The 14,115-nt window shown below is 38.5% G+C and overlaps 2 protein-coding genes across 3 annotated transcripts; one reads left to right on the forward strand and one right to left on the reverse strand.

The window, feature by feature from the left end:
* Positions 1-8,205: 8,205 nt before the first annotated feature.
* Positions 8,206-10,164, reverse strand: LOC128252805 (ferritin heavy chain). 2 transcript variants are annotated; one of them, XM_052980896.1, is made up of 4 exons: positions 10,005-10,164; positions 9,571-9,703; positions 9,444-9,470; positions 8,206-9,098 (listed from the first exon to the last, which is right to left on the reverse strand). In XM_052980896.1, the coding sequence occupies exons 2-4, from the start codon at positions 9,686-9,688 to the stop codon at positions 8,533-8,535; spliced, it is 711 nt and encodes a 236-aa protein (XP_052836856.1). In that variant the 5' UTR covers positions 9,689-9,703; positions 10,005-10,164; the 3' UTR covers positions 8,206-8,532. The 2 variants fall into 2 exon arrangements, with proteins under 2 accessions (XP_052836856.1, XP_052836865.1); XM_052980905.1 differs by lacking the exon at positions 9,444-9,470.
* An 868-nt stretch (positions 10,165-11,032) lies between these two features.
* LOC128252804 (ferritin subunit) lies at positions 11,033-13,613 on the forward strand. Its single transcript, XM_052980881.1, is given in 5 exon segments — positions 11,033-11,672; positions 12,303-12,404; positions 12,802-13,079; positions 13,140-13,205; positions 13,207-13,613. Coding segments are annotated over 5 exon segments (720 nt in total). The 5' UTR covers positions 11,033-11,605; the 3' UTR covers positions 13,414-13,613.
* The last annotated feature ends 502 nt before the right edge of the window (positions 13,614-14,115 follow it).

A 14,115-nucleotide genomic window follows, 5' to 3' on the forward strand; every position in this document is an offset into this window, starting at 1 on the left:
GAGGGATAATGGTCTGTTGACAATGCATCAGTTAAGGGAAAAGGTGGTTTATTTCATAAAACACGACTATGATTAAGACAGATTCGATAAACATCAACTTTGAGTTTATTGTTTTGATATGGCTGTATATAAATAATGTTGATGTGAGAAAAAGTAATTAAGAGTCTTTAGGCAAAGTCTGTTAAATGCTTAAATATTGGCTTAAGCATAGCCTTTAAATCCGTTTACCGGCATTTAATCCAAGTTTGAACGGATTACTATTTTTTAATTCTTATTGTTAAAGAAAATAATTTAATTATTTAGTCTGGTTTTCACAGCTCATCTTAATAATTACTTTTATTGTTATTCCGCATTCCCATTTCTTTTCCTGATTTTTAAGCTTTTTTGATACATCAAAAATAATATTAAATTGCAATAGTTTCAATGTCAAATTTAGTTTAACTGAACCAAACACCCTTCAATTTAATTCTAAAGTTTATTTTACGCTTGTTTTTAACGACATTAGCCTGGAGCCATTCAACCCATCGAAGGCCATTCCTCTTGACTGCGGCTCTTAAAGGCATCTGGCGCAGGTCCTCCATCCTCGTACTATCCCTTTTTATCCTGATTACAGGACTGGTCCCATAACTGCTCCTGGCCAAGTGCAAGTGCATGGCCCAATTTATGGTCAAATGCTAATTTTGGCCATGTCCTCGCACAAAGCGCGAATTGCTTTTGTCGCTGGACGACAACCAGGAGCAGGAGCAGCAGTGGCAGAAGGACTCCGCTTTGAGAACTCCTCTTTGGAGTCCGTTGCGGGCCAGTGGCTGCAATAACTCGTCTCCGTGTCGGTCGGTCTCCTAGTCTGCTCGTCTGCAGCTGCCAGATGGCTCCGAGCTGGGATCTGGGAATCTGGGCAACTTTGTGGCTCCCGGTAATCCTTGTTGCAGTTGTTGTACTCCGCGCCGTCGTTGCCATTAATGCCCGCAAAAACGCAAAAACGAGAGACAGGGCAGCGCGGAGGAAGTGCAAAAAAATGCTATTATCTTTTTAAATTGTCTGCCAGGCGGCGGTGGAAAACCAGCAACAGCGAAAGCCACAGCAGCAACATCAGGCACGGCTCAGCAACATCAGCAATAGCAACAGGGAGAAATACACTTGGAAAAACTATGGGTATGTGTCAAAAATTAAAAGAAGTTTAGCTAGTGACATATACAAAATCCTTTATAGTACATCACACATTTAATACAAATTACATTTTCATTACATGCAAATAGTTTTCTTTTTAAAATCATGAAAAAATGTTTTATACAGTCTTCGAAAATTGCCAAATGAAAACAAAATAAATGATTTCGAAAATTATTTCTAATTTAACGACAAACTGTCTTTGATTAAAAAAACATAAGCTATTGTGGCTGCAAAACTTTTTATATTTCATAAACAAGCGTCCTTTTTTTGTCGAGTGCAGCAGCAGAAGGAAATATGGATTAAAATGTTGCCCGGGGAAAAGCCAGAAGGAAAAGTGGAAAAAAAAACGCGAAGGAGGATCCTTGTGTGGCTGCGGCGTTAACTTGATTTTTTAAGTGCCTCTCCGGCGCATTATGAACACGGCCCAGCCGATTACGGCTTCCCATTTTTCTCAATTTTTTTCGCCCCGCTTTTCATTTCTGCTCATGCATACGAAATTAGTGGCGATACGGAGGGAAATTCGGAGCGAAGTGAAGGAAGCTGTCCAGGGAAGCGTTTATGGCTTACAGCGAGTTAATCGCGCTGTCATCATCCTTCGCTCGTTTGTCCAACTTGCACAGCAATTGTCGCAATTGCAATTGTGTATGCGAGTATATGGCCCAGTGTTTGGGGCACTTGAAGTAAGCGGCTTAGGCTGCTGGCGTTTCTCTGGCTCAGATCCACTGTCAATCTTCGGAACACGAAACTTGAGACTCCTAACGGAAAAGTGTTCATTGTCTGCTCCTTCCTTTATCAAATAATTATGGCCCATTATCCTCAAAGGGTAAAGTGTAAGGAATTTTTAAGTGCATCTCAATGTTTATCACAGAAAGATTTTTATTTCTCAAAATGAAGAAAATCATAGCTAACGAAAAAATTAGACTCATCAACTTCCCTGAGTTTTTTATTCAAATTATATGAACATAATAAGTAGTTCGAATTCAAAATTTTTTATTTTATTTATTCCGCATCAAAAATGGTTTATAATAAGGTGCATATTTGGATAAAGACAGGTATAGGAAAAGATAATTTAAAAACGTAGATAATTTTTCAATGTTTAAAGCAAACTCCAAATTATTTACTTCAATAATAGTTTCTTTCATCCTGTTGATTTCTGTTAATTTTTAATCAACTGCTTACTGCCTGGCAGCACGTTCCACCGAAAATTCCACTAAGTGGGTGTGGCGGGGTCGTAAAAACTGATTTTAATGCCCAGCCGAAACTATGGGGCAGTTCCAACCCCTCACCTCTTGGATGGCGTCTTTGTCTTTTACAACCTTTTGTCAGTCATTAATTTTTATGTTTATAGCGCAAATTCTCGCCTTGCTGCACACACGCTCACTGAATTTTGAAAACCGCAAAATGGCGCGCCAATTGATAGACGGAGGGGTAAATTTCTGGGAGGACCACGACGTCGTTCAAGGTAGTTAAAACAATAACAATTAGCAACAAGCCAAAGTCGTTGGCCACACGCAGAAATTAATTAGTGAGCTAAGCGCTCTTTATTGAGGTTAGGTTGCGTCCGAAAGTGAGGTTAGCTTTGGCCAGAGAGTGAGGTTAGGTTTCATTCAATCCCAAAGTGCAACAACCAAATCGGAAAAACCAAAGTTAAATTATTGTGCTGACTGGACTAAAGCCAGCGGGTTTGGGTGGGAAATCTAATCAAACTAGTGAAAACTTTCGACCGGAAAAATTGCACATTGAAAGTTTGTCCGCCTCTTCAGGGAAACTTTTTCTGGCTCTCTCTAACCCTCCATCTGTCTCCCTCCTTGGGCGGAATAATTGCCAAAATGGAAAGCCAAAACTTAAACAAAAACGCAGACATTAATGAAATTTTGATAAACTTTTGCCCGAACTTCAGTGCAACAATGAAACAGACAAAAATATTGGAAAGAGCTTGAGCCAAGTGCAATTTGAGCAGACAAATCGTAGCAAATTATGATTTATTGAATTTTAATTTAGTGCCAGTGCAGAAAATTTCCCATAAATATTTGAGGAAGACCAGCCCGAAGCCAAAATCAGAATCAGAATTTACGCTCATTGCGAAGTTTGTGGGCTGTACGAGTGTTTTCCAACCCTCAAGGGTTGGCTCAAAAGTACAGTCGTCCTCCAGCTTTTTAGTCCTGCGCGTGCCTGACTCACGCATTATTCAGCAAATCGGAAAAGGAGAGGGGAGCAGCTGCCAGGAGTCGGATTCTGTTTGATTTTTGTGTGTGGGCTAGGGCTAGGCCCAGGAATTTAGCAAATGTGCGTGTGCGTATGCAAATTGCCGGCCACATGTCATTTCTGACCATATCCGCTCGAGGACTCGCGTAAGTTAAGCACAAAAAACAGAAAAACAAGGGGGATTAATAATTTCCGGTAACGAAACTTAAGATACTCTTTTAGATGTATCGCATGTCCTATATGTAGCAAATATAACTTCGAGAAAACCTATTATTATATAAGTTTTTACGTGTATAGTTTTTAAACTTAAACTGGAATTTATAAAAAATAAAAAGATTAATTATTATTAAAATATATTAAATCGAAAATTTAATTGAATTTAATTTAATTATAAAACTATGTAAACTATCATAATCTAATTTGGACTGATATGATTGAAATTAAGACCGCAGACGAATAGAGCATACTGATTTAAACTTATTTTAAATATGCATAATACCCACAAGGAGGGTATTAAAATAACAATTACGATAGCTACCCCTTGGTGACTTAATCGGGGTGGCTCTTCTGAATTCCAGCTTTCAGATGGGGTGCCTTATGCGAATTGCGAACTTTTTTGCAACTTGTTTTTACCCACTGACCTTGAAAAGTGAATACAAGCAAATTGAGCAGCTGAAAAATCAACAAAAACAGTCCAAGGGGTGGATGTGAATCGGGATCAGGTTGCTTTAGAATATATCCTGGCCAACCCCCCTGTGGAAACCTCAGCGAAATTGCGAAAAATTGCATTATTTAGCAACCGGGGAAAACAACAACGAAGGGCGGGAATAGCTCGCTTATCAGCGATTTGCTTATCGCGAATTTCCACATGGAAATCCATTAGTCAATCCCCTGTCTTGTTGCCATATTTATTTGCCTGTAAACCTCTTACCTCACCACTCAATTGCCTGGCTAATCGAGCAATCCCCTAGGAAATTTCCCCTTTTCAAGATGATTGAACAAATAGCTTGGAGACCTATCGATTTCATCCAACAGAGTACAATATGTTGATCGGGCAAACCTTCAGAAAAAAAAATGATTGACTTAAAAAGGAAATAAATATCAAATAGAATTCAATTGTTGAATTTAATCCATAAAACGTTTGATTTATTTTCTATCCCTTTCTGAAAAAGATAAGTTAAAAAACTATTTGAAAAACATTTGTGATTGAGATTAAAAAAGTCATTGTTGTTATTGATTAAGGTTGTAATATTTAATCTGGAAATGTTTTGCCTTTCTTTGTTCTTTTTAATAAGTTATGTATACTTAATAAAAACGATAAAATAGTAAAAACATCAGCTAGTGTCTGTCTGTTTTAACAGCAAAATAGTATCAAAATGTATACACAATTATCTTTTCTGTTTATTTGGTATTTGGCACTAAACCGTTTTTAAAAAGATAATTACACTTTTTCAACTACTATCAATGTATATCCGTGATTAGATACAGACTGAAACAATAATGGAATCAGTAGTAAATTAATAAAATAGCGGACAAACAAATCAGTGCTACAATCGAATAGAGGCTTATTTAATAAACAAGTTATTTAATTATTAAATAAATAAAGCACCCGATTTGTGTGCCTGTTTAATAACGAAAAATTTGATTTTTAATGCATAAACGTATTATGAGAAGACTGTTGATGGTTAAAGTACTGTTTAAACATTTACGTTGTGATAAGGATTTTCATTCACTCCTCCCGGCCCCTGAAAAAATTTGTTAATGAAAAATGGCAAACAACTTCGCTTCTTGGCCTGTCTGCCTTGCCACCGAAAACATGGCGAAAACAAAAGGCCAGGAGACAAGACTTTTCATTAAAATTGCACAGGCGGCGGGAAGGGGTGAAAAGTGGGGGCTTATAGAGTGGGTGGTTCAAGGATTATTTATGGGGAGCCTGGCGGAAGCTGTCGGCGCAGCTGCCTTTCACTGGCTGCAAATGGCATTGCAATAAAACGAAATTAAATTGCTATTTTGCATACATATTATGTGTGTCCCGCATGTCCAGGACACGCACACACACACACACCCACAGATGGGTTTCATATTCATAGTTGTCTGGGCTTGGCGAACAATAACCGAAATATCCCGAATCCTTTGACAACATCTGGCCTTCCAAATAGTTTTTAACCCCCTGCCATCATCGAATCCGCAACCTCAACCCTTTGTAATTGCTTGACGCTTTTATTAAAATGCATAAATTAATAGAATCATTTTGGGCCAAAGACACCTTTTTATGGCCGCCATTTAGGGCATGTGTGGAATCCCTGGGTGAAACGAGTTTTCGTCCACATAATTTGTACGATGGCTTATATGGCCAAACAATTACAAATGGCAAATTTAAGATCCTCGCCAAATGCACCACAAATGACCGCAATTAGCCAACCCTCTTTCATACTTTTTTGGCTATCTACACAGAGGAAAATATTGTATAATTATACAAAAATAAAACTTGACCATTTCAAAATTTGATTTGAATATTTTTTTTTAAGAGTTTTCTAAAATTGGAATGAGTAGTTTAAATATATTAACCTGAATTAACCTGGTTTAAAAACTATTTAATTTTATGTTTATTTTTAACTTGTAATGATTTTGTTTAAATTTTCAAAATAATTGTTTATAAATAGCAACAAATAATATACGAAAGTAAATATTTATGTTTTCTTTTTTCTATGTGTGCTTTGAGGGCATAACGAAAATCATTGAGGCAGCATTCATCTGCAAATCAGGGCAATTAATATTAAGTGGATTATTATTTAATGACCACTGCACGCAGTCGGAGATACTGAAGAACCACTTTGTAGCACCCCACCACATCAACTCACTTCAATCTCATTCGGTCCTAACTGTTATGATCCCGAATGGAGTTTTCCCTTATGGTTGTCATATTCTAATTACATAAGAGCACGCAGTTACACGGATTCGCATTATGCCACAGATACGGGTGCTGCGATTTGATGACCCCTGACCCCAAGCCACCGGAGTAGTTATGGCGGCATTAAAATGGCAAATTGACGTTCATTTCACGTGCTAGTGGACCGTATCCGGATGTTCGGCGATATGAGCACAGTCCTCATTGAATGGGCGTCGCTAATTGATAAATTGCCCTGATGCGTGGCTGAAATCCATAGTCACATATAATAAGCACAATGCTCTAGAATGTCTTCCAAGAAAAAAATCAAACGCTAACAAAAGTGATAAAAGAAAGTTTTAGTTCAACCGAAATTTACAAATTGAAACTACATCTGTTTATTAAAACTTTTTAAGGTTCTATGGTTAACCACAAGAAAGGCTAGCTGATTAAAAATATATTTTTAGATTTGCATAAAAACACTTACTATATATATGAAATTAGAAAACGAATCTTTTAACAAATAAATCATATTCATGTTTAATTTTAAAATAGCCTGTATATTTTATATATTGTTTATATTTGTCTATTTTAACGATTATACTCAATTATTTACACAATTCGAGTAGGTCAGGGAAGTGAAAAGAGAGCTGAAGGTGATAAGAAAACTGCGATGCAAATAAAGCGGACAATAAAAACCATCTGCGCGTCTATGAGATTGCATCGCTTTACGTAACAATGTGACATCCACGTCATTAAAGGTTCCGACTTAGTCAGCAGGCTGCCAAGATGGCGCCCAGCCCCCATTCAGCCGGAACTTTTTCCGGACGGAACAGCACAGCCGTGTGCACCAGACGATCGATAAGCTCGAAGAGAGAATCTTTCGTGGAATAGCAACCAATTGAACAAACGTGGCCCTAGATTATCAGGCAGAGGAGTATATCACTGATAAGATTGTGGGACTCCTTTAAGCCTCCAAGATCCCCCCAGATAATGACTGGTCTGAATGACTTCACACTCTTTACCATCAATTTACGTTGTCAAATGCTATAAAGTAATATTTATAATTTCTTAAATATATGAGTAATACAAAGAAGATCCTTGGTTCATCTTTTGAACATGGTTGAAACTCAGTTTTTATAGAGATTTATATTTATAAATTTGTCATACTATTATGTATTTAAATATTTTTCGCTTTGATTTTCAACCCTTTCATCATTTTAAATATAAAAAATACAATTTTTCAAAATTTTTCATTATAATATTTTTGAGAATTGGTTTTAGTATCTGAAAATTTTATTTAAACTTAAACCATATTTAACTTAAACAAAATTCGTTTATGTCAAATATAAACTTCTTTGAACCTAATATTTTCCACATTAGTTAAAATATTTTAATATTAAGTCATATAATTTTATATGCATAAAATGTTGAATTCAATAGACAAATATTTATTTTTACTTTCCCATTTTACTATTAGTGTAATTTATTTTGACATATAAATAAGCTTAGGTCACAGAATTGTGCAACAATTTGTTGCTATGCAATTTTATAAATTTTTTAGAGTTGTTTTTAAATCTTAAGTCACAAAAATTGGAACTTCATCATTACACTTGTGGAAAAGAACTATGTTTATCACCGAAGCTCCCTTAAGTTTACGGAAAATAAATAAAAATAAGTCCAACGATCTACGGTTTAAAGATTTCCGAATAAACGACAACATTCTGGAACTTTACACCCTTTGTAATCGCAAATCTGGGTAGTTTTCGCCATTGTGAGTTTCATTGTTCCATGTGGTATCCAAAGTACATTGCCAGCTATCAGCACTCGGAGAAGAAAAACACAAACAGACGCCCCGCAATGAGGACCGCCTACAAAACCAGATCCATTTCGAAAACCCAAACCTTATCACAGAGGCAAACAATCTGTTGTATTACTAGTTCATATTTAGTTACTTTGTTGTGTTTATTTGTTCAAGCGGTAACGTACATGCTTAAGATACATTTGCTGGGGCGAACTTGCTAACTTATTTATGATAACATTATCACAATCTGATGTGCTGGTAAATTAAGGTGAACTTGGGAAACCGGGTGTGTAAATCATTCATTTTTGGCTGCTTTGATAATGCTGCTACTGCACTGCGATTTATTGGTGAACAAACCAAGGGAACAAATTAATTTATAAGGGAATTAAAGTGCGATATTTTTGCGGGAGGATGAGAGCAATTTTGAGGGAATAGTGTAGGAGTAGAGGGAGGAAGAAGTCTCCACGATTTACTGCTTCTGCAGGTACTCGTCGAACAGGTAGACGGACAGGGATGGGTCCGGAACCTTCATCAGCTTGGCGAGGTCGTTGGCATAACCAGAAAGCTTGCGCACAGTCTCGGCCTGCTTGCCCAGGAAGTTCTCCTCGATGTAGTGGGCCAGCTCGGGATCCCGGTCGGCATCGGTGGCGTGGGTGGCACGGGAGTGAACGTGGGTAGCTCCAGAGGCCAGCTGCTTCTCGTTGTCCAAAGCCAGAGCCAGGGAGTGCAGTTCATCGACCTCCAGAGTGTTGCGCTTGGTGCTCACCGAGGCCGGAGACTCGTGACGGGTGTTGAAGTCCACAACTCCTCCCCTGCGGGTCACCTGCTTGATCAGGGCAATGCTGTCGTCAAAGGAACGGTCCGAGAGACCCTGGTACAGCTTCTGGAAGCCGGGGCGGTTCTTCTGGTACGAGTTGAAGTGGGTGGCCAGCAACAGATAATCGTACGACTTTGTCAACTGGGAGTTGATGTAGGCCTGGACCTCGGGCTCCACATGGTCTATGCCAGCGAAACGGGCATTACAAATGGAGTTGCCTATAGAAAGAGGGGAAACAAAAAAAATCATTACAGTCTATTAATCTATGAGACGGGAAGAAACATTTTAAGGAAGTTTTTCCCCTTCCCCTAGGAAGCAGTAAAAATATTAACTATCAATCAATACAATGCATAATAAATAATAAAATAAGAAAATTAGAAGCCAATCAAATGAGAAAGTATCAAAAAAAAAAAAAATTAAATTGTCAATATTTATTAAAGTTTTTAAGTGCGACCACTAGGAAGGGCCTGGAGCTCGGCATTACAATTTGTTGAACATAAACTTGAACATTGCAGAATGGTATATCATTTTTTTCCAAAACATCTAATCTACTTTAAACTTACTTTTTCCTGTGAAAAAGCCAGTGAGCGCTTGTTTATTATTTTATAAAGATACAAAAAGCAACAACACACGAACAAAAATTAGGTTCTCTTCACCCATGCTCTCTCTCAGAGCGTTCTCTTTACTCACCGGAGAAGGTTGACGAAGAGCACGCGGTGACCACCGTGTTCTGACAGTACTCTTCATTCTTGGCCAAGGCAATAGAGCTGAGGCCCGCGAAGAGAGCGAGTGCAACGAACAGTTTCATTTTCACGGCTGATTACTGTAAATTAAAATCAAAATCGAAATGCAAAAACAATGAAAATTAGTTTCACAATAAGTGACAATTGGTAAACCGCCCCTTTTGTTTTCGTTTGGCTTGGAAATTCGCCTTTTGCGTCGTAGAGTTTTCTTGAAATTTCTCGCCCCCCCTCTCTTCGTTTTTTTCGCAACACAACCACCACCAATGGTTTGTTTTCGTTTTTCAATGTTTTCTGTTTTTTGTATTTTGTTTTCGAGCAATTTCGTTTCAGATTCTTTTCACAAAACACTCACTAACTAGCCAGTAAATTAACTAAACTCACTTCAAGTGTCTGCAATGTGCTTTACTTTACTTTACTTTAGCTTATAACGCTGCTTTATGTGTTGCTTGTTGGAACTCAGAAAATCGAGTGCTGTTTATAGCGTCGCGTTCGTCTCTTTCTATGCGATCGATAAGGCTGTGTGTGTGCGTGTTTGTGGGTTTTTGGAGAGAGTGCATGGGCATTTGTCGATTTGCGCTCAGTGCGGGGATTTCGTTGTCATTCCATCTTGGAAACGGCAATATGGCCGCTATAGTGTTGTTTTTGTGGCCGCCTGGAGAGTGACTCACGGCAGGGTTGCCAACGTGTGAAAAAAATTGACGCTGCACTTTGCTCCTTTGTATGGTTGCAGGTTTCAAATGGTTTCTTAAGATCTTTATCAGTATGAAACGAAGATTTGATATTTTATAAATTCTTTCGACCTACTTTCAGAGGCACACGAACCCTTTAAAATAAAATTAAAAACTAAACAATTAATTATGTTTAGAATGTTCGAGTTAAATTCCCATATAGCCCCACATTGAAATAAAAACCTGTAACAGGCAGAAAGTGCAAACTTTTGTAACATTAAGAAAAAATTTTTATTGCTATAATTTGCTTATCTAGAAGCACCTTATACAAATTAGGATCGCCAAGTTTGTACTAATTTTTAGTGGAACAAAATTGATATGATTCTGCTAAAATGGACAATAAAATATATTAATGTCGTTTTAAAGGGTTTTCCCAATGTTACATCATTTGTATGTTTTTCATAGCACATATCCCCCTTATCAAGTGTCATTTATGGAGCCTTGCAAACGACACCAACAGCGCCGTCGCCATATTTAGTAGTTATCAAAGTTACTGATTGATCCCCTCGACGAACGTGACAAACAACTCGGTAGAAAAAGAATTAAATTGTCAGCCGAAAATCAGACGAAAATTAAACCGCCTGGCAACCCATGACGTGTTGCTCTCCTGCAGCCAAAACAAAAACAAAGAACAGCTGACGCAGAGCTCAAAAGAGCGGCCATATTGCATTAGACTATTTTTGCGATTATCTGAGTAGGAAACCCGAGTTTTAATACTGCAATAGCCACAGTGAGGACGTGTGTATAAAATTAAGTGCGTCTATCATCGGGAATATTCAATTATCAGCCATTTAAACGCTTAACAAAGAAAAGGCGACATGTTGGAAAGATAACCGTGCACACTCTCCCACTCACACACACAAGTAAAAATCAAGAGCGAACGCGCTTAAAAGTGTTTTGTGCGCCGTTTGGAGCGACAGTTCGCTTTCGAGTTCCCCATCACACAACACAAAGCAAAGCATTAGCTCTACTGAAAAACAGATTACGCTGTCAACCAGAAGGTACTGGAGACCATTCGAGAATTTAAAATAATCCCAATCAAAGCCCATCAAATTGAAGCAGGCGACGCCTTCTGTGCCAGTGTGTGTAAAGGCAGCTAGATTTCGATTTCGATAAAGAGAGAGGCCTATTTAACAAATCAGCCCAACTCGAGTCGCCTCATTCTCATTTGTGCATTTCAAGCAAAACAAACTAAAGTGACAAACAAATTTGTTCTGTGATTTCGTGCTAAAGACTTCCATTCGACGATCAAAGATGGTGAAATTAATCGCTAGCCTGCTTCTGTTGGCCGTGGTGGCCCAGGCCTATGGAGACTTCAAGTGTAAGTACTATTTACAAATAATATCAACCAATTTCAAACAAAACAAAGGCAGGTCAGAGGAAAAAAACAATAAATTTCGACGCAATACGCAAAGAGCAGAAACAGTTGTAATGCGTGTGGTAAAGAGAGCATGCGCGGGCTCTCTTAGCTGTTTTTTTTTTTTACTCTCTTTACTTGAGTAACCAAACCAGTTGATTTAAAAATTATTGATACTTCCGTTACGCTTTTGGGGAAATGCAAACCAGTTTTTAAAAACAAATTTCCATAATTAAAATATGCGAATTTCGCTTTCATTTCCATGAATAATATTATAATAAAAGCACCCTGACCCTTGTTGTTGCTACAATTCCAAGTCCATTCCAAGCTCTCTTGCACACGGCTTTAGAAGTACGAGGGAGATGTAATGATTAAGCGTGCTATTTGCACACGGCACCACACCAAAACAAATGCCGTTACTATGGCGGAGAGAGAACTGCGCACGTTACCACTGCAGTTACAAAAAGAGAGAATAAAAGAGAGAATGCAGTTTTGCGCACGGTCCCCTTCTCCTAGAATAACGGCATTTCAAGCCAAATTTCAAATTTTTATGCAATAACGCCCTCTTAAATGCAATAACCCCGCCTCCCCCAGCCAAGAAAGAAAGCAAAAGTTTCGCGAAAGATCTGGTGAAAGAGGCAAAAACGCAAAAACAAAAACCAAGCAATGACGAATGTCAAGATCAGGGGTGCAAAGGTTTCTATAAGCTTTGGAATTTCCCAGGACCCTTGGTTAAGTCGAATTCAATTTATGTTTTAAAAAATATTGCTTTGAGAAGTTTTCATTTGTTTCATTTATTATGGGTAAACTTTAAAATCATTCTTTAGTTGTTTTGTTGCTATCAACCTAAAGTTCGAATATATGACAAAACAATATCTAAATAACTTTATTTTTAAAATTATATTCTTAATTATTTAAAAAAAAAGGTTAAAGTTTAAAATTTCTTCAAAGTTGCCTACAAATTTTAGTGTAATATACAAACGATACAAATAATTTACGCATCTTACATTTTTAGAGCTAGTTAAATTGGACTTAAGCCTGGTTTATTATTTTTCACTAACCTCCGACTAATCCTAACCAAATACCTTTACAGGCTCCCTCGAGGTGCCCGAAATTACCAAGGATTGGGTGGACATGAAGGACGCCTGCCTCAAGGGCATGCGCAACCAGATCCAGGAGGAGATCAATGCCTCCTACCAGTACCTGGCCATGGGCGCCTACTTCTCCCGAGACACTGTCAACCGCCCCGGATTCGCGGAGCACTTCTTCAAGGCCGCTAAGGAGGAGCGTGAGCACGGTTCCAAGCTGGTGGAGTATCTGTCCATGCGCGGTCAGTTGACCGAAGGAGTCAGCGATCTGATCAACGTACCGGTAAGTCAAGAAAACCCCTTTAAATCCGGAAACCAGCTAATCCCGGTGAATCCCCCGCAGACTGTGTCCAAGCAGGAGTGGACCGATGGCGCCAGCGCTTTGCAGGATGCCCTCGACCTGGAGATCAAAGGTCACCCGCTCCATCCGCAAGCTGATCCAGACCTGCGAGGGCAAGCCCTACAACCATTACCATTTGGTGGACTACCTGACCGGTGTCTATCTGGAGGAGCAGCTCCATGGACAGCGCGAGCTGGCCGGCAAGCTTACCACCCTCAAGAAGATGATGGTCTCCCAAGGCGAGCTTGGCGAGTTCCTCTTCGACAAGACCTTGTAAGAAGGTTGAGATATTGTGGAGCAGCGCCCAGTCACGCATCTAAATTATCAGCCAGTCGACTTTATAAAGTGTTCTGTTATCTGTTAGCCTTTCCCGAGGGTCCGTCAGTAAATCACCACCAAGTCAACAAAAAACTCTTTGACTGGCCAATAAATTATCTGTTCGACTGCGATCCTCAAAACCAGTACAGCAAAATTCCACATCTATTGTTTCTTATCACTGCACGCGAGAAGGCTTATATTATACAATTAGGTTCTTTGAGTTGTGATTTTCCGTACACCTCGGGAGGGGGCTCTGCATTATGCAAACGCCGAGATTTCGCCTAGGTTTAAGTGGAATCGATTATTCGCATAGGAGGACACTTAAGCACAACTCATTTAATACATCCTATATCTTTATATTTTTCTGTCAATTAGACGAGCAAGTTCTTAAATAAATAAATAATATATGTAACGGAAGAATTATAATGTCCTTTACTTTTAATGGGGTAATATTTCAGATAAATTCATGGATATGAGGGGAGCTTTTTTTTCAGATGATGCAACGCTTTGGATGTTGTTTTCTTTTGAAAAGATTTGCAATAAATGTTTTAAAAAGTCACCCCGAAAGAAGCCAAAACTCCGACAAATCAGTTTGAATCATGGAGTGTCATACCTCGTTGAACTCGTAAACAAATTCTTGAACAGTTTAAAATAAAAATAT

This window comes from Drosophila gunungcola, chromosome 3R, assembly GCF_025200985.1.
Source record: "Drosophila gunungcola strain Sukarami chromosome 3R, Dgunungcola_SK_2, whole genome shotgun sequence".
Taxonomy (NCBI): domain Eukaryota; kingdom Metazoa; phylum Arthropoda; class Insecta; order Diptera; family Drosophilidae; genus Drosophila; species Drosophila gunungcola.